The sequence below is a fragment of the Phyllostomus discolor genome, chromosome 8 (genome assembly GCF_004126475.2).
Source record: "Phyllostomus discolor isolate MPI-MPIP mPhyDis1 chromosome 8, mPhyDis1.pri.v3, whole genome shotgun sequence".
Classification (NCBI taxonomy): Eukaryota; Metazoa; Chordata; class Mammalia; order Chiroptera; family Phyllostomidae; genus Phyllostomus; species Phyllostomus discolor.
In genome coordinates, this window is record NC_040910.2 from 41,297,546 (window position 1) to 41,316,876 (window position 19,331).

Genomic DNA, 19,331 nt, shown 5'->3' on the forward strand with positions numbered 1-19,331 from the left:
GTGTCCATCCTAGAAACCCGAACGGAATGTAAAAATAACGAACTCAAATTCTTTACCTGCTTTGTTCAAACACTGTGAAGGGAATGCGTGGAACGCAGCAATCCTTGTTAAGATCTTCTTGCCCTGCCACCCACCTTTCTTATCCACTGCCTCTTTTTTGTCTCTTGCTGACAAACTGCCGCAGTCTTAGCCAACTAGCACACCTGTACAGTTCTTCTCATCCCCTCTTCTACTGATTCTGTGCCACGAAATCTCGCTGTGATGCGGTGGTGCCAGCCGAGTGTCCTCCACCCGGAGGACGGGGGATGGGAGGCAGCTTGGCCAAGCCAGAATTCTTTTTAGTTCAGTGACAGAGAGAGGAGGTGGGAGTCATTCACAAGTCACTAGTTTTTGTAGAATCACAGCAGCGATGGGTGACTTTTATTCAGTGTCTATTGGCTCATTTGGGGCAAATATTAACTAAAGGGTTGTGCTTCTCGCCCTCCCAAATCCTAGGCTGTTGGTGGGAGACAGACTTTGGTTAAGCCGTTATAGTTACGGGGGGTAAATTACAGGTTTTCTGGAGCATAAAATTGGGGGACCCAATGCATCTGAGCCTTTACGGAAGGCTTCTCAGAGGTGGAGACATTTAAGTGGACACTTGTGGGGCGAGGAGGAGTTAGGCGAATGGGAAGGCAGGGGGGTTCCAGGCAAGGGGAGTGCACGTGCCAGGGCTAGGAGGCAGGGGGGTAAAATGCTGTGGAGGACGTGGGGACGGTTTGGAGTGGCTGAGAGAAACAAAGCCTTTGCTGACAGTCCTACAGAGTCAGTGTAAAGACACAGATTTCATGTCCATTTACCTGCTTACATTGATGCAACTCCATATGTACGAGTGTGTGTGTGTCCATTATGCATACAATCACATGCTCATACACAACAATCACATATACACTCTTACTGAGATAGAAAACATACACTGCAAGGTATACAAAGTGACTAATCGCAACTGTATACGGATCAATGAATTTCCACTGTGTGACCAACACTCAGATCAAGGTATAGAACATTATTATCACCCTAGACCTGCACTGTCCAATATAAATAGGAATAAATTTAAATAACCTTAAAAATTCTTTTACTCAGTCACGCTAGCCATCTTTCAAGCACTCAGTGGCCAGTGGTTATAGCACAGATTACGGTACATTTTCTTCATCACAGGAAGTTTGATGGGACAGCACTGGTAGTCAGTGCCCACCTACTCCCAGAGGGAGCCACTGTCTGACGCTGTCACCACAGATTAGTTTTGCTTGTCCTTGAACTTCATTAAAGTGAAATCATACAGTGTGTACTCTTCCTGCATCTGGCTTCTTTTATTCCACACAGTGTTGGTGAAACTCATTGATGTGGTTGCTTGTAGCGATAGCTCGTTCCTTTTCATTGCTGTGTAGTATTCCATCGTGTGATTATATCATACTCTGTGTATCCATTTTATTGAGGGCATTTGGTTTGTTGCCAGTTTTTGGCTTTTGGGGATGAGGCAGCTGTGAAAATTTTTGTTATGACTTTCAGTGGACGTGTGTTTTCATTTCTCTTGGGAAACTGCTGGGTCACCAGAGAGACATCTGTTTAGTTTTAGTAGACACTGCCAAACAGTTTTCCAAAGTGGATTCCCACCAGCACTGTAAGAGAGGCCCAGGTGCTCGCCATCCTGGCCACCACTTGTCAGTCTTTTTAACTTTTACTATCCCGGTGGGTGGTGAGATTCAGGTTCCAAAATCCCTGGGTACCACACATGTCTACTGTGGAGACAGATGGCAGTTTTTTCCTCCCCTTCAGGGCTGCCCAAGATGGAGGTCTGCCAGGAGTACTATGGGATTCCTCCTCCCCCGGGAGCCATTGGCCCTTTTCTACGGCTCAACCCTGGAGACATTGTGGAGCTCACCAAGGCCGAGGCGGAACAGAACTGGTGGGAGGTACGGGCTGGGGCCGTGGGAGTGACGGAGAAGGACCCGAGTGTGGGTCATGGGTGTAGGTGACCCTGCGAAGTGGGGTTATGGCCCCACAGGGCCCCGGCGAGGGCAGGCTTGTCTGGAGGAGGTGCCTGGGGAGGGGGCTATAGGTGGATATTTCTGGGGCTGGCCTGGCCCTTCCAAGCTGGCTGTTTTCCCAGGAAGCTGATACTGTTTGGCACGTCTTTGGCCACGGAGACAGAGATGGCAGCCAGAGCAGCCATTAGGTAGAAAGGTGGACACACACACGGGAGCAGATGCCTGTAACCTCTCTCTCCATGTTTGTCCCTCCTGGCTTTTTAGGGCCGGAATACAGCTACCAATGAAGTTGGCTGGTTTCCTTGTAACAGGGTCAAGCCCTACGTGCATGTGAGTGCCTCAAGTCTGGGAGTCCCGAGGGGGGTCTGAGGGGGCAGGCAGGCTTGGGGAGGCTCCTGAGATAGGGAGGGGCTGCCCATTGTGGCAGGTCATTCTGAAACTCAAGGTTCTGATGACCTCTGCCCCCATTACACCCTGACTCCCCACTTCCATCCCCCAGCCCCCGGCCCCCACCGTCTACTTTCTGTCTCCTGTAGGAGCCTTGCATGAGTGGAATCACACAGCACCCGCCCTTTTGGGTCTGGCTTCTCTCACTGAGTATGATGTTTCCAAGGCTCATCCACGCTGCAGCATGTGTCAGAATTTCCTTCCTTTTTAAGGCTGATTAATATTCCATTATCTGATTGACCACATTGTGTTTAACCGCTCATTCATGGTTAGATACCTGGGTTGTTTCCACTTAAAAAAAAACTTTATTTACTTAATTTTAGTCAGAGGGGAAGGGAGGGAGAAAGAGAGGGAGAGAAATATAAATGTGTGGTTGCCTCTCATGTGTCTCCCACCAGGGACCTGGCCCACAACCCAGGCATGTGCCCTGACTGGGAATAGAACCAGTCACCCTTTGGTTCGCAGGCCGGCCCTCAATCCACTGAGTCATACCAGCCAGGGCTGTTTCTACCTTTTGGCTACTGTGAATAATGCCGCTGTGTATACGGTGTACAAATACTTATTTGAGTCCCTGTTTTCAATTCTTTTGGGTCTATATACCCAGAAGAGGAACTGTTGTGTCGTATAGTAATTCTATTTTTTATCTTTTTGAGGAACTGCCATTTATCTTCCAGAGAGGCTGTACCATTTTCAAGCCTGCCAGTACTGCAGTTAGAGTTCCCACTTATCCATATCTTCACCAACTCCCTTTCTCTTTCATTTTCTTTCTTTGACTCCCTCACCTCTCTGCCTTTCTCCTTTCCTTCCTTCCTTTTTCTTTCTCTCTTTGTCCTCTTTCTCATTCCCCCCATCGTCTCTTTCCTTGTCTCTCTCATTTGCTCTCCCTCTCCCTGTGTCCCTCCCTCTCTCTCCCCTTTCTCTCACTGTGCCCCTCTCTCATCGTCTCTCTGTGGGGGTGGCCCTCCGCATGGGCCTGAGGTGGGAGAAGTGTACCCCTTTATGTTTATTTAGGCCAGGGACTGGCAAACGTTTCCTGAGCTGTAAATGAGGGACATGACCATTTCTAATAAAATCAAACTTAGGGTCCCTGCCTTACTAATTTCATATTATCTTCACATTCCAGAAAGTATTAGTCTTTTAAATACTTTTGTCAACCATTAAAAAAATGTAAAAACCTTTCTTAGCTGTTTAGACATTCCCTGATCAGTTTGATTGGGGCCAGCCTCTCCCGCTAGATGCAGGCACTGCCTTCTCAGTGGAAGCCCAGTGCTGGGCACGTGATAGGCACTCAGTAAATGACAGTGGAGTGGATGGGTGGGTGGGTGGATGGATGCAGTGCCCTGCGGTCTGTTGCCAAGCTGGGCTCTGTGCCCTAAGCCTCTGTCTCTGTGTCCCCAGGGCCCTCCTCAGGACCTATCCGTTCATCTCTGGTGAGTAGAGCCACCTTTCTTACTTTCAGGTTGGGGGTCCCTCTGGGGTGGGTACCTGTGCTGGCCATGGGGGGGGCCTCCACACCAATCCGTTATCTATCCTTTGAACCCTGGGCATTGATGGCCAGGCCCAGTCCCACATCAGGGGCTGCTGAGGACAGAGCAGACAGAAGAGGGCCCCAAACTATAGAAAAGAAGATGTGGTCTCACTGGCAGGAAAATGAGGGTGGCCATGGTAACGGTGGTCCCCATAATTCCCGAGCACCTATTGCATACAGAGCAGTGAGGGGTGGAGGTTTACAGTGTTGCTTCTGGAGTCCACTGGCCGGGGTTCAAATGCCAACTCCAGCATTTCCCAGCTGTGTGACCTTGAGCTGGTAAGTTAGCTTCTCTGTGCTTCAGTGTTCCTCTCTGGAAAATGGATTAATACCATTACTTCCTTCAGGGTCGTCATGAAGCTTCATAACTGGCACCCAATAAGCACTTGGTTATCTGTTGTTACCATGAGCTCTCCTGGTCACATTTCATCAATCCTGAAGTGTTTGTATCCTCTCCACACACATTTTAACATCTTTTACAATTGATGAGTCTCATTCTTTGCCTAATCTTATGGGTAGTGATATATGTTCTGTGATGGCCCGTAAAAGAATGGTGCACTTTATAACCGTTGGCATCTTAGACTTGATGTAACACCGTGTTACATCAAGTGAAGTGATTTCTTCAGTGTCACACAGCAAGGAAGTGAGAGAGATGGGATTCCAGCCCAGGTCGGCCTGACTCCACAACCTGGCTGGATGTCATAATAATGCAAGTCATAATAATGCAACTGGCATATAACATCCTTGTTTTCACATATGAGATGCTTCAACTGCATTATCGCCATTTGTCAAATCCTTATCACCCTCCTTTTAGAAGAGGAAATTGGGGCTCAGCATGGAAAAATCAGCTCTTGAGGTCACAGAGCAACTAAGTGGCAAAGCCAGGATTCAAACCACAGTCCCTCCGGGCTGTGCTCGCTGTGCCCTCCCCTGCCGGGAAGTGGTTGCCAGGGCCGCCAGGGGGTGAGGAGAGGGAGGCATTCGCTGTGGGTGCAAAACTTAAGGAGGTGCCAAAAACTCAGGCATTGAAATCCACACCATTTTAATGTAATATTTTAAAAGATCAAAAGTGAGGCAAAAAATATCCACAATGAGCAAAACACCAAAATTATAAATAAAGACAATGTGACAGGGCTGGGAGTAGGAACAGGTGGATTGTGTTGAATCAAGCAAGTGCAGAATCATATCTTGTCTTTGTTTAAAATGTTGACATTTTCTTCATCATGGATATTTTTGCATTCATTTATTTTTATTTTTTATTATTTTAAATGTATTTTATTGATTATGCTGTTACAGTTGTCCCATTTTTTCCTCCCCCTTTTTCCCCTCCACCCTGCACCCTCCTCCCACCCACATTTCCCCACCTTAGTTCATGTCCGTGGGTTGTACATATAAGGTCTTTGGCTTCTCCATTTTCCATGCTATTCTTAACCTCTCCCTGTCTATTTTGTACCTACCGTTTATGCTTCTTATTCCCTGTACCTTTTCCCCCATTCTCCCCCGCTCCCTCCCCACTGATAACCCTCCATGTGATCTCCATTTGTGTGATTCTGTTCCTGTTCTAGTTATTTGCTTAGTTCATTTTGGCTTTTGTTTCTTTTTTTTTTTTAGGATTGGTTGTTGATAGTTGTGAGTTTGTTGTCAGTTTATTGTTCATATTTTTTATCTTCTTTTTCTTAGATAAGTCCCTTTAACATTTCATATAATAAGGGTTTGGTGATGATGAACTCCTTTAACTTGACCTTATCTGGGAAGCACTTTATCTGCCCTTCCTTTCTAAATGATAGCTTTGCTGGATAGAGTAATCTTGGATGTAGGTCCTTGCCTTTCATGACTTTGAAAACTTCTTTCCAGCCCCTTTCCCCCCTCCCCCGCAAGGTCTCTTTTTAGAAATCAGCTGATAGTCTTATGGAAACTTCTTTGTTGGTAACTATTGCTGCTTTTAAGATTCTCTCCTTATCTTTCATCTTGGGTAATGCCATTATGATGTGCCTTGGTGTATGCTTCCTCGGGTCCAACTTCTTGGGGACTGTCTGAGTTTTCTGGACTTCCTGGAACACTATTTCCTTTGCCAGATTGGGGAAGTTCTCCTTCATTATTTGTTCAAATAAGTTTTCAATTTCTTCCTCTTCCTCTTCTCCTTCTGGCACCCCTGTGATTTGGATGTTGGAACGTTTAAAGTTGTCCTGGAGATTCCTAAGCCTCTCCTCAATTTTTTGAATTCTCATTTCTTCATTCTGTTCTGTTTGAATGTTTCTTTCTTCCTTCTGCTCCAAACCATTGATTTGAGTTCCACTTTCCTTCCCTTCAATGTTGGTTCCCTGTACATTTTTCTTTATTTCACTTTCCATAGCCTTTACTTTTTCCTGTATTTTGCAACCATACTCAACCAGTTCTGTGAACATCTTGATTACCAGTGTTTTGAACTGTGCATCAGATAGATTGGCTATCTCTTTATCACTTAATTGTATTTTTTTCTGGAGCTTTGATCTGTTTTTCATTTTGGCCTTTTTTTATTTTTTATTTTTTGTCTCAAAGCACCTGTTACATAGTAAGGGGTAGAGCCTTAGGTATTCACCAGGGTGGGACCACCTACATTGCTGCATTGTGATGCTGTATGTGAAGGAGAGATCCAAGAGGGAATAGTGCCGCTTGCTTAGCTCTCCAACGGCTTTCAGTCACTTCCCTGCTACCCACAAGCAAATTGGACCCGTCTGGTGCTGATTCCCAGGTGGGTGGGTTTGTGTATGTTTTCGGACCCTGTGGGTGTCTCCAACAAACTCTCCTGTGAGGCTATGAGTTTCTCCTGCTGCCTCAACCTCCACAGGTTTTTTTGGTCAGAGGTTTTGAGGCTTTATTTCCCTGTGCTGGAACCCTGGGTTGTATGGTCTGTCTTGTTCCCCAGTTATTCCTCCTGGTTTATCCACATGCAAATGTGGGACTGCCCAGTCTGCCAACTGCCACCTCACCCACCTTGGTCCTCCAGCCACCGTCTTGCCACTACTCCTTTCTATCCTGGCTGCCCATCTCCACCCCTCTTGTCAGTCTGGATGAATGTTTCTTTTTAATTCCTTGGTTGTTGGACTTCCATACAGTTCAGTTCTCTGGCAGCTCTGGTTATTTTTTGTTTTTAAATTTGTCGTTCTTTTGGTTGTGTGAGGAGGCAAAGTCTATCTACCTATGCTTCCATCTTGGCTGGAAGTTATTTATTTTTATTTTTTTTAAGATTTTAATTTATTAATTTTTAGAGAGAGGGAATGGGAAGGAGAAAGAGAGGGAGAGAAACACCAATGTGTGGTTGCCTCTTATGCACCCCCTACTGGGCACCTGTCCTGCAACCCGGGTATGCGACCCTTTGGTTCGCAGGCAGGCACTCAATCCACTGAGCCACACCAGCCAGGGTGCATTCATTTTTTTAAATTGAGTTGAAATTCACGTAACAAAATTAACCATTTAAAGTGCAATTTTTATTAATATTTACATGTGTATTGCAAACTTATATATACATGCTATATATTTACATTTACATAGCATATATTCATATTCATATTTATACATAATCTACAATTATGTGTCTAATATTTATGTTACATAATCACATTTATAGAAAATATATTCATATTTGCATGTATATACTATTTATAATTATATATAATTTATAATTAACATATTTGTTACATACTTACATTTACAACATAAATATATTCATACTGACAATCATGGTCAGTGGCATTTAATACATTCACAATGATGTGCACCATTACTTTTGTGTTGCTCAAAAACATCTGCATCACCCGAAAAAGAAACCCCATCCCCATTAGTGGTCCCCCCCTTTCCCTGCCCCAGCCCCTGGCAACCACTCACCTGCTTCCTGTCTCTGGAGTTGCCTGCCCTGGACGTGCCCCATACGTGGAGCCACACACAGTGTGGCCTTCTGTGTCTGGCTGCTCTCAGCACCATATGCTTGAGGCTCATCCATGTTGTGGCGGGTGTCAGAGCTTTGCTCCTTTTCATGACTGCTTTTGTGGTCATCTTGATCTTTACAAACATTGCGCTAAAATGCTACTTTTAAAAATTGAATCATTGGAGTGACCTTGGTTAATCACATTAATTTCATTAATTAATGAAATTCTGTATAATGAAATTAATGTATAATTCTGTGATACGTCATCTGTATATTGTGTTGTGTGCTCACCACTGAAAGTGTAGTCTCCCTCCATCACCATATATTTCACCCCCTTTACCCTCTCCAGCCTCCCTCCCAACCTCTGCCCCTCTGGTGACCACCATACTGTTGTCTGTGTCTAGGACTTTTTGTTTTGTTTGTTCATCTGCTGCTGTCTGTTTCATATGCCACGTATGAGTGAAATCACATGGTTCTTATCCTTTTTCACCTAATTTCCCTTAGCATGATTACTCTCAGGATCCATCCACACTGTCACAAGTGGCAGTATTTCATCCTTTATTACGACCGAGTAGTATTGCACTGCGTATATGTCCCGCATCTTCTCTATCCAGTCATCCACTGAAGGGCACTTCGGTTGTTTCCATGTCTTGGCCAGTGTAAACAGTACTTCAGTGTGAATAGGGGTAGATATATCTTTACGAGAAAGTGTTTTCAAATGTTTTGAATAGATACCCAGAAGAGGGATTGCTGGGTCACATGGCAGCTCTATTCTCAATTTTTTGAGGAGCTTCCATACTGTTTTCATACTGGCTGCACCAGTTTACATTCCCACCAGCAGTGCGCAAGGATTCCCTCGTCTCCACAGCCTCCCCAACGCTTGTTATTCCTTCTGGGGTTGATAAAAGCCCCTCTAACAGGTGTGAGGTGATACCCTTTGTGGTTTTGATTTGCATTTCCTTTATAACTAGTGAAGTTGAACAACTTTTCCTGGATCTGTTGGCCATTTATATGTCTTCTTGGGAAAAATGTCTATTCAGGCCCTCTGCCCATTTTTAAAATAAGATTGTTCTTTGTTGTTGTTGAGTTGTAGGAATTCTAAATATATTTTGCTTATTAGCTTCTTATCACAAGTATTATTTGCAAATATCTCCCATTCGGTTGGTTGCCCTTTTCTTTTGTTGATAGTTTCTTTTGTGTGCAGAAACTTTTTAGTTTGATATAGTCCCATTCATTTATTTTTGCTTTTACTTCCCTTTCCTTTAGGGTTAAGTTTATAAAATCTTCTCTGAGACCAAATTCCATTAAGTTTAGGACCTATGTTTTCATGTCTGTGCTTTCATTGTTTTAGGCCTTCCATTTCAGTCTTCAGCCCACTCAGAGGTAATTTTTGTGTGTGTTCTTGGACAGCAGTTCAGCTTCATTCTTTTGCCTGCAGCTTTCCCATTTTCCCGACACCATCACCAAAGTGGCTTACTTTTCTCTGTTGTATGTTTTTGGCTCCTTTGTCAAAAATTAGTTGCTCATATACATGTGGGTTTATTTCTGGGCTCTCAATTTTGTTCCATTGGTCTGTGTGTCTTTTTTTTGTCAGTACCATACTGTTTTGATTATTGTAGCTTTGTAGTATATTTTGCAGCCAGGGAGGCTGATACCTCTGGCTTTGTCCTTTTTTCTCAGGATTGCTTTGGCAGTTTAGGCTCTTGTGTTTCTATACAAATCTGATATTTTTTTGTTCTATTTCTTTGAAAAAAGTGTCATTGCAATTTTCATGAGGATTACATTAAATCTGTATATTGCTTTAAGTAATGTGGCCATTTTAACTGTGCTGAGTCTTCCAATTCATGAACACGAAGTATCTTTCCATTTCTTTGTGGCTTCTTCAATTTTTTTCAACAATGTGAAATACTACTTACTTGTTATTTATTTTGATGGCTGAGTTTTGGGCCCCCTGTTTAAATTGCCCACTTCTGGACTGTGGTCATTGCTTCCTCAGGGCTTCTGTTGGTGTCTAAGTGCTGCTGACCCAGGTTGTCAGCAACTTAAAAAAAGATCACAAGGTGTAGGAGAAAAAGTGGCTCCATATGGAGGGCCAGGCATGGGGGCTGTGTGGACCTCTCTCCTTGGTGTGTCTTGGCAGGTACGCGGGCCCCATGGAGCGGGCTGGAGCAGAAAGCATCCTCACCAACCGCTCGGACGGGACGTTCTTGGTGCGGCAGAGGGTTAAGGACGCAGCAGAATATGCCATCAGCATTAAGTAACTCCTCCCTCCCTGGCCTGCCTCCCCTGTGACCTGTGTGACTGAGGTGCCTGGCGGGAAGGGGATGTAGTCACGAGAGCCACCTTTAACTAACCCCTGGGGCCTGGGCACTTTAAAAAAATTATTTCCTTTAAATGACTGACACTCTTCAAGAAAGAGAGAGGCTTTCTAGGGATCCTCCAAAAGGTGTTGCCCTAGGAAGATGCAGAACGTCACCGGAACCAGAATCTTGCAGCCCCTGTCTCTCATGCTTCCCTGGTTGCTGAGTGCAGCCTCCTGCTCACGGTGCCTCATTTCCTCCCAGATTTTCTAAGTTAGTCTGGCACCTCCAGCGGGGCTTCCCTTGTGCAAATCTTTTGCTGCCTGGGTCTCCAGAGAGTTTGCATTTGTTTCTGTGGGATTCACCAGCAGGTTAATTTCTTTTTTAGTTAAAAAAAGTTTTAGGTTAATTCCTTAGTTTCCCAGATCACACAGATGGTTTTAGTTCAAACCTCTGATAATGGAAAATTAAAATGGAACAAGCACTGCTGAGAGATTCACTCAAAATAGAGTCGGGAGGCTCTCAGGGAAGTGGGGCCTCTGCACCACTCGGGCCTCGGTCTCAGAGCTGCTGTTCAGCGGCCGGCCTGCTGCTCCACTCAGCTCAAGCAAGCCACGAACATCCTGGCACAACAGCTCTACCTGCACACATGTGCACCTGCCCTCCTCCTTGTAGTTTTCACCCCCGCAGGTTGCATGTTTAAACTCAGGGAGTCCTGGTATCCTAGCCCTCGGTCCTTCATTTGCAGGAAAGAAAGAATTACGCTTTGGGGTTTTTGCCTTTACAGACCCTGCCTTTCTTCATGCTCCCCTGGAGCACAATTTTTGGTTGATACCTGAATAATCTGTGTCTCTAGGGCTGCAACTTTTTGCCCGGATAAATGCCTTTTGTTCTTTATTATAGCCTGACCCTCGCCTTGGTTGACACCCCAAACCTACATAAGGGCAGACTGAGGTTATGAATTTGCAAGGGTGACTTTCGGTTTTGGGGCTGAGACAGACAAGTGTTTCATTGTCCCGGGCTGTGCTGACGGGTGGTGTTCTTCTAGCCCACCTCTTTTTCTGCAGGCGTAGCTTTTTGGCAGCCCAGCCCTATTGGGTGTGGGTGGGTCTCAGGCCAACTCTCCACCTTAGAGGTAACTCTTCTCTTGTCTCTGTGAACTTGGGGACAGAAGCTTCTTGGTTGCCAAGGTCAGCAAACTCCTTAGGGTGGCGGTTCATACTTACTGCTTAGTTTTTAGTTTTGTCCTTATTTTTGGCATCTGGGCATTTCCCTTACTTTGTTTTTTGAGGACTCAGCACTTTTCTCCTCAGCATTTCCAGGGGTTTTCTGTAGCAGCAGGAGGTTTAGTTTTCTAGTTCTCCATCCTGGCAGACGTGACCATCTCTTCCCGGTCCTGACGTCCCTGTGGTCCACTGTGTTGGTGACAGCGTGGGCCTCGTCCCGTCTACTCTAGAACAGCAGGTTTCAGCCTCTTGCATCTCATGGCGCACATAAGCTAATTACTAAAATTCTGCAGCACACCAAAAATTGTATCTTTTGCCAGTCTGACAAAAAATAGGTCTAATTTTGATTCATTCACATGGACAGCTATTGTCATGTTGGCTTTCATGTTGTCATGTTGACTGTTGAGCGCCCCTGACTCAACAGTCAAGTGTCACATGTTTTAAAAAATCTCACGGCCCGCCAGTGTGCCTCTTGTGGTTGAAAATTGCTGCTCTAGAACATCCCTTTCTTTACAAGGTCCCTCTGACTTCTCAACAACCCTGTGAGTCCAGAAAGATCATTCCTATTGTCCAAGAAGATCTGAAGCCTTAAGGGAAGAAGTGAAGAAGTGTAGGCTGAGAGCAGGGAAGGGACAGTAGGAGGTAGCTTCAGTCCCTGGGCCCAGTGGCCTCTTCCCTGAAGTGGCCAAGATTGCTTTTTCTGTGGTTGGGGTGTAGCCTGGGTCCCCAGCCTCAGGGCTCAATGACCATCTGACCCTCTCTCTCACTGCGTCCAGGTATAATGTTGAAGTCAAGCACATTAAAATCATGACGGCAGAAGGACTATACCGGATCACAGAAAAGAAGGCTTTCCGAGGGCTGACGGTAAGGGCCAGTCTTCCCCTAACTCTGGCCTCCCAGAATTCAGGCAGGACCCTCCCTGAAGCGCCATCTTGGGACTGCCTCCTGCTTATCCATCCATACGCACAGTGGCTCCTCCAAGGGCACTCAGGATCAATGGGCCTTAAATTCAACACCCTAATGACCAATGATGATGTAGTGGTGGTAATAATAATAATAATAATTAACAACAGAGAGCATTTACAGAGTACTTACTGAGTACTTCTTATTGCCTGATCCTCCCCCCCCCCCCCCCCCCCCCCCCCGTTCTCCCTGCCCCTCCCCACTGATAACCCTCCTTGTGATCTCCATTTCTGTGATCCTGCTCCTGTCCTAGTTGTTTGCTTAGTTTTTGTTTCTGTTTTTTTAGGTTTGGTTGTTGATAGTTGTGAGTTTGTTGTCATTTTACTCTTTGTATTTTTGATCTTCTTTTTCTTAGATAAGTCTCTTTAACATTTCATATAATAAAGGCTTGGTGATGATGAACTCCTTTAACTTGACCTTATCCGTGAATCACTTTATCTGCCCTCCCATTCTAAATGATATCTTTGCTGGACATAGTAATCTTGGATGTAGGTCCTTGCCTTTGGGGGAAACAGGTTTCGATCTCATCTAGTGTCACAGAAGAGCAGAGTCCTCGTTTCTCTGACTTGAAGACTTAGCCCTTCCTAATCTGTTTAATGATCATCTGATAATTCTGATGCCTTTCAAGTGGTATTATTTCTGTTTGGAGGCCTGTAGCTTTGGACTGCCATTTAGGCATTTTAGCCCATTGGTTTAAGGCACATGGATCTTACCCATGGTCTGTGGATCCTCAAAATTGAGAAAATCCAGAATCATGCACATACCTGCCATTTTTTTGGAGAGGGGTATCTCAGATTTAACTTCATCCTTACAGGGACTGCGCCCCCCCCCAACCCGCCCCCCCTGCCCCGCCCCGCCAGAGGGTTAGGGAGTGTTAATTTATTCCACCATTTTTTTCTCCCAACTTTTTATTCTTAAAAATTCCACCCACTTCCATTTTTTATTTCTGAGAAAATTTCTGGAGAGTGATTGGAAAAATGTAATGGACATCTGAAAGCCTTTCACCTACACTTATTGTTAATATTCTGTTTTGCTTTTTCTTTGTACACGCACACATTCACATTTATTCTGAACTTTACTTAAGAGTAACTTGCGGATATCAAGGTCCTTCACCCACAGACACTTTGGCCTGAGTATCTGAAGAGCCAAGACACATTCATACCTCACCACACTATTATCACCACACTCAGGAAGTTGAACACTGATGCAAAATTATTATCTAGTATACAGCCCATTTTCTAAACTTTTTGATTGCCCTGGTTGTGTCTTTTATAACTGTTTTTTCCCCCTAGGTTATAATCACAGATTACACATTACATTCAGTTTTTATCTCCTTACTCTCTTTTAGTTTGCCATAGTTCCCCAGTCTTTTCTTTATTTTTGGTCTTTCGTGATACTGGTGTCAACTGATGGTCCTTGGTGGTAATGCAACACCAACAGGAATAGGATAGCTGGGAAAACAGCATGGCTGCATGGTAACCCTGGGACCAAGAGGCCACAGACTAGGTTCCTCTCTGGCTCACAGCTCTGCTCTGCTCCAAGCCCTCTTCAGGGTTTCAGTTCTGCCAGAGCAATGCACCCTTCAATCTTGTTGGAAAGGGAAAATATGCTCCCAGAGGCACAAGGGAGCAGGCTTATATAGACAGAGCCCCATCCCTAGCCCCTGATTAGTCTGTCCTCCTGTAAATGAGGGCTCCTGATTCTCACAGTTTGATTGGTTCAAAAGGCAGTGTCCTGATTGGTCAGGATAGAGCTGCTCTGGTTGGTCAGACCTGCACAGATCTGATTGGATGGGAAAAGCCTCAGTCTTATTGGTTGAAATAGGAGTCCAAGAACTCCTTTATGAGGACTGGCTCAGTTGGCAGAAACACTGTACAGGCAGGCAGTTTGGTGCCGAGGCAGGTAGTTTAATGAGGGCTTCTCCCTGAGTGCAGTTTGCAAGAGAGGCCCCTGTGTAGAAATGGTTGCTAAGATCATTTTTTTAACAAGTTGAGTCCATTTAGCTACCAGGAGCCTTTCTTAGTAGGTATCTTTGTTCTTAAGGTCCACACTGGCAACTTCAGAATCTAGAATTCTAAAATGCAAACATTTATTTTATAGAATGTCAGTTATGACTTGCTTGGTTGTTTACTTATTAGATTCAGCTTGAGTGTTTGTGTAATAAATGCTCATGAGTGCAATGAATCTGGGACTCGAATTCACATCAGTCATATTTCAGGAGCCAGCTCTTACTTGCTCTGCTCCACTGCCTCCCCTGGGGCTGAATTCTGGACCCTCCCTCTTGTAGCTGTGGGACCCGGGGCAAGGAGCTTGGCTTCTGTGTGAGTCAGTTTCTTTATAAAATGAGGGTACCATGACCATATCCACCTCTCGTGATTATTAGGACATTTTGATGATGTGTGGTTGCATCTTGGCCAGCACATGTTAGGTGCTTAATAGCATTTACTATTATAATTAATTATAAAAATAAGGCCCCCGGCACCCACTGGAGGCAGGTAGGTTTGATTTTTGGTGAGCTGGCCATTAGGCAAGTAGATTGTTGTATAAATTTATCATGAAGCAAATTGGTTATTAGAGGAACTGGCTTTAGGCAATGTGGTCTCTTTCCCATAAAATGGTCCTGGCTGTGCAAAAAGGGAATGAGGTTCCTATCATGAGGAGCATTCAAGGAATCCCTTGAGGGAGACCAGAAGTGGTGGCTGCTTGACATGAGGGATGGATGTGGCTCCTTCCAAGTCTGCCTTTTTGGGTTGGCCTGCTAGGATAGCATCTGTCCTGCTGTCTCCTGTCCAGGAGCTGGTGGAGTTTTACCAGCAGAATTCCCTAAAGGATTGCTTCAAGTCACTGGATACCACCCTGCAGTTCCCCTTCAAGGAGCCTGAGAGGAGAACTATCAGCAAACCAGCAGGTAGGATGCCTCAGGCTGGGGACCTGCAGCCCTGGCTCCTTCCCGTCATGGAGGGGAAGTTTGGGAATACCGTGGGCATTGCTTCCAGTGGGCATGCAGAGGTTGTGTCTGTGAATCAGCAGGGACCCTTTCTACTCTTGTCTGTTCCTTTGCTCTTCAGTGGTTGGCATTCTCGTTTGCTTGCGTGGAAGGTGGGTCAGGGGTAATTTTTTTGTATTTGGGAAGATGAGGACACCAGGGACCAGAACGATCCTCACCTGTAGCTTTCAAGCCTATATTTTTGTGACGATATCAAGGATTAATTACTATCTACAGCTGTCTCCTACAAAAAGGCAAGTCCTTCAGTTCACCTAACTTCTGTTTCCCTTTGTATCTCTCACCACTGGGTTTGATGGGATTATCTGCAGTGTTGAGTATAGTTTCCTGTGACTTAAAATAATTATGACATGTATTTTAGGAATCCTTTCATGCATTCACTTGCAAATACAGTATCAAGAATTATTTAGACTATACTTCTTGTCTCCATGTTTTTCTTTATTTTTGAAATTCCTTTTTCTTATTCAAATTTCATTTTTCTGGTGTGCATTCTAAAATACGATTTTCAGAAAATCCCATGGGTTGTGTAGTGTCTGAATTTTTTATGTCCAAACATTTTTTAAAGAGGTATTAAAAATGAATTATTATTAAGCTGTTTTATTACTCAAAAACAAAACCAACATAACATCAGGACTCCAAGACAAAAATTGCTGCTAGTCACTCACCAAATCGAATAAATGTTTCTCTCTGCCTGCGCATTACTGATGTGCCCTGGCATAGATATGGTGTTCAATCTTAGCATGTTTGCAGAAATACTACACATTAATTATGGTGTCATTTGTACTGTACTGTGAAAAGTTTTCTTTATGTCTTTTTTCCCCACTGCTTATCTTTCTCCCATTTCCTCTTTTTTTTCAACTCTTGGTCCTTCTTAAGATTATTAATATTTAGCAACTTGGAATGAATTTTTCCACATCATTCCTGTGTTTCTTTTACTATAAATATATCCAAACCATTTTTAAAAATTATAAATGGTATTCTAAATATGGGTGCTGGTTGGTCTGCAAGCATGATTTGGGGAGCACAACTGTGACCCCTCAGAGCACAGGGCGCCCAGTGCTCTGCACAGAGAAGCACGGGCCCTTCATCCTGGCATCACCCTCCTGAGAGTGCTGTCCTCCCACTGCCCCTGCACGGTGGGCCAGCGTGTGCCCTGGGCCTTCCTGCCACCTCTGCTCTCCCCTATACAGCAGGGAGCACCAAGTATTTCGGCACAGCCAAGGTCCGCTACGACTTCTGTGCCCGGGACCGATCGGAGCTGAACCTCAAGGAGGGTGACATTGTCAAGATCCTTAACAAGAAGGGGCAGCAAGGCTGGTGGCGAGGGGAGATCTATGGCCGGGTGAGTCAGGGCGGAGCATGGCACCTCAGGCAACCTGGCCTTGGTGTGCTGCGCTGGAACTGTGGGCTGGAGGAGGTGGGGAGTGGCTTACATGGAGGTCTTCCCTGGGTCAGGGGAGGGAGGGGCACAGGGATTTCATTCATTGGTGCAACATGCATTTAGTTCTTGAGCACCTACTATGTGCCAGGCATTCTGCTGGGTGCTGAGGAGACAAAAATGAGCCAAGTATAATCACTGCCCTCATGGCACGCAGTCTACTGAAGAGGACAAGCCTGTAACCAAGCAGTTACAATGCTGAGTGGTCAAAATTTCGATGGGGAATCACAGGGCAGCATGAGAGCCCAGGGGGACCCCTGACACACCCTAGGAGCACGTCAGGACACCTCACTGCAGGGCAAGCTGATCATTGAGGCTTTTGTGCCTGTTTTGTTCTCTGTAGTATCACCAGTGCTTGGAACAGGGCCTGGCACACAGTAGGTGCTCCATAGATATTGAATACATAAAGAGGTAGAACTGGGATTAACCACTTGTTCCTTTTGTATTCTTTTGCCTGCTTGAATTCAGACTGTCAGCAGAGACCTCAAGATTTCTCAAAAATGTTTCGGCCTGATTTTTATTTTTGTCTTACAAAGGCAGAGAGTCTTCTTTATGTCATCTGTTGATGAGTTCCTAGCCTCTAGAATACTGCCTCACTTGTAATGGTTTCTCAGAAATAATTATGGAATAAAGACAAGGAAATGGGTTAAGAGCTTACATTCTACTGAAGGGGAACATATGTGAAAAAGTGACCCAGATAATTGCTTAGGTGAAAAGTTTTGTTAAGAACCATGGAGGGTAATGTTAGTGTGCATTAGAAGACCACTAGGTTTTAGGGAGACTTTTGGTGTGTTCAGGAAAGTCTGAACTGTAAAGCGTCCATCCATCCATCTATCCATCCATCCATCCATCCATCCACCCATCCATCAATCATTCCATCCATCCATGCATCCATCCATCCATGCATGCATGCATCCATCCATCCATCCATCAATCATTCCATCCATCCATGCATTTATCCATCCATCATTCCATCCATCCATCCATCCATCCATCATTCCATCCATTCATCTGTCCATGCATCCTCTCAACAATATTAAGTATCTGCTGTGTGTCAGGAACTATTCTAAGCCCTGGGCACTCAATGGTAAATAAGACACAAGATCCCTGCCTTGTGGAGCTCACATTGTAGTGTGTGTGCGTGTGTGTGTGTGTGTGTGTGTGTGAGGCTGATAACAAGCCCATAAATGATAACCAGTACCATCAAATAAATGGCAATAAGTGTGTGGAGAAACTAAAGTGGAAAAGGGGCTAAGGAGTGTTGGGGTGAGTGGGGTTTGCAGTTTTAAAAGGGTGGCTGGGAAGTCCTTACTGAGAAGGTGATATGAGAGTAGAAACTTCAGGAGTTGGGAGGTGTCAGCCAGGTGTGTATCGGAGGAGTATATTTTGAGGGGTGGAAGGTACGGCAGGTGCAAAGGCCCTGAGGTAGGAGGAAACCTGCCTGGTGTCGAGGAACAGCGTAGAGATTGCCCTGACTCCTTTCTCACCTCTTCCCAGGTTGGCTGGTTCCCCTCTAACTACGTGGAGGAGGATTATTCGGAATACTGCTGAGCGCTGGCGTACTGACAGAAAGACAAGGAACTGCAGGCTGTGATCCCAGGATGGGCAGGCTGCGTGGCCAGGGACTGTGACAGGTCCCAGCAGGCTGGGGATCCAAGATGGACTGCGGAGGGCCTGCGTCCAGTTGCCCGGTCTCCTGGGGTGATGCCCTGGCGTGGTTAATTTATGACACACTGATTTCCCCTTGGGTCTCCTAGGGATGGCAGGGCTCGAGGCAACGGCTTTGAATAAAATGATGGATGGAGGGACTGGTGTTGTTCAGAGGCGCTGGAAGGGGAGGGAGGGGTAGGGGTGCTGGGGCACAGACAAACCCACCCACCAAAACCTGCTTTTCAGCGTTACCACCTTTTGTGGCCACTTAAGGTACGAAGAAGGAAATGGACCCCCAGGCAGCAGATTCTGGATCACAGAAACATAACTCATTTGCTTTTTCTATAATAGAACACAGTTACTGGTTGGAGCCCCTCTGATTCTGCTGAGTGGTAGACACCTCATCTGAGTTGGCTCTGGGTGTCCTTTGTCACTTCTCCCCAGGATCATGCTGACACCCCAGGGGCTTTGGCCCTGGGGTGTTGAGGAGGTTGCTGGGACCTGGTGGTTATCTTCTGTCGCCCTGCCATCTGCTGAGATGTCGTTGCATCTGCCTCACCTGGGGTCTTCTGGGTCTTCCACATCCCTCTGAGCATATCCACGACATCTGGCTGTTTTTTCCTTAATTGTTGGGTGGGATGATTCTAGATCCTGGCTATTGCCCCAGTGTGGTTAGTAATCTCAATCCTTTTCACTCTCCAAAGCGTCCTGGTTGGGATGGTAAGTTCTATTGTCACTGTCTTAGGTTGGGCTTTTGCAGAGCAGAGCCTGAGACAAGGATTTGGGTTTGGGGGAGGGGGTGGTAAAGTTTACCTGCTAGGTGGTCCCAGAAAACATCCAGAAG

General features: G+C 45.5%; 1 protein-coding gene across 2 annotated transcripts in view; it reads left to right on the plus strand.

Moving 5' to 3' along the window:
* The window catches only part of VAV1 (vav guanine nucleotide exchange factor 1), a 57,626-nt gene extending 38,981 nt beyond the window's left edge, over positions 1-18,645 (plus strand). Inside the window, exons 20-27 of one of the 2 annotated variants that reach the window (XM_028521707.2) lie at positions 1,816-1,952; positions 2,292-2,357; positions 3,873-3,904; positions 10,047-10,163; positions 12,209-12,296; positions 15,189-15,303; positions 16,590-16,741; positions 18,335-18,645. In XM_028521707.2, coding sequence (XP_028377508.1) covers positions 1,816-1,952; positions 2,292-2,357; positions 3,873-3,904; positions 10,047-10,163; positions 12,209-12,296; positions 15,189-15,303; positions 16,590-16,741; positions 18,335-18,388 — 761 coding nt within the window. In that variant the 3' untranslated portion in view covers positions 18,389-18,645. The remainder of the gene's footprint in view (positions 1-1,815; positions 1,953-2,291; positions 2,358-3,872; positions 3,905-10,046; positions 10,164-12,208; positions 12,297-15,188; positions 15,304-16,589; positions 16,742-18,334) is intronic. The other variant, XM_036032284.1, reaches the window with a different exon arrangement.
* Positions 18,646-19,331: the final 686 nt, after the last annotated feature.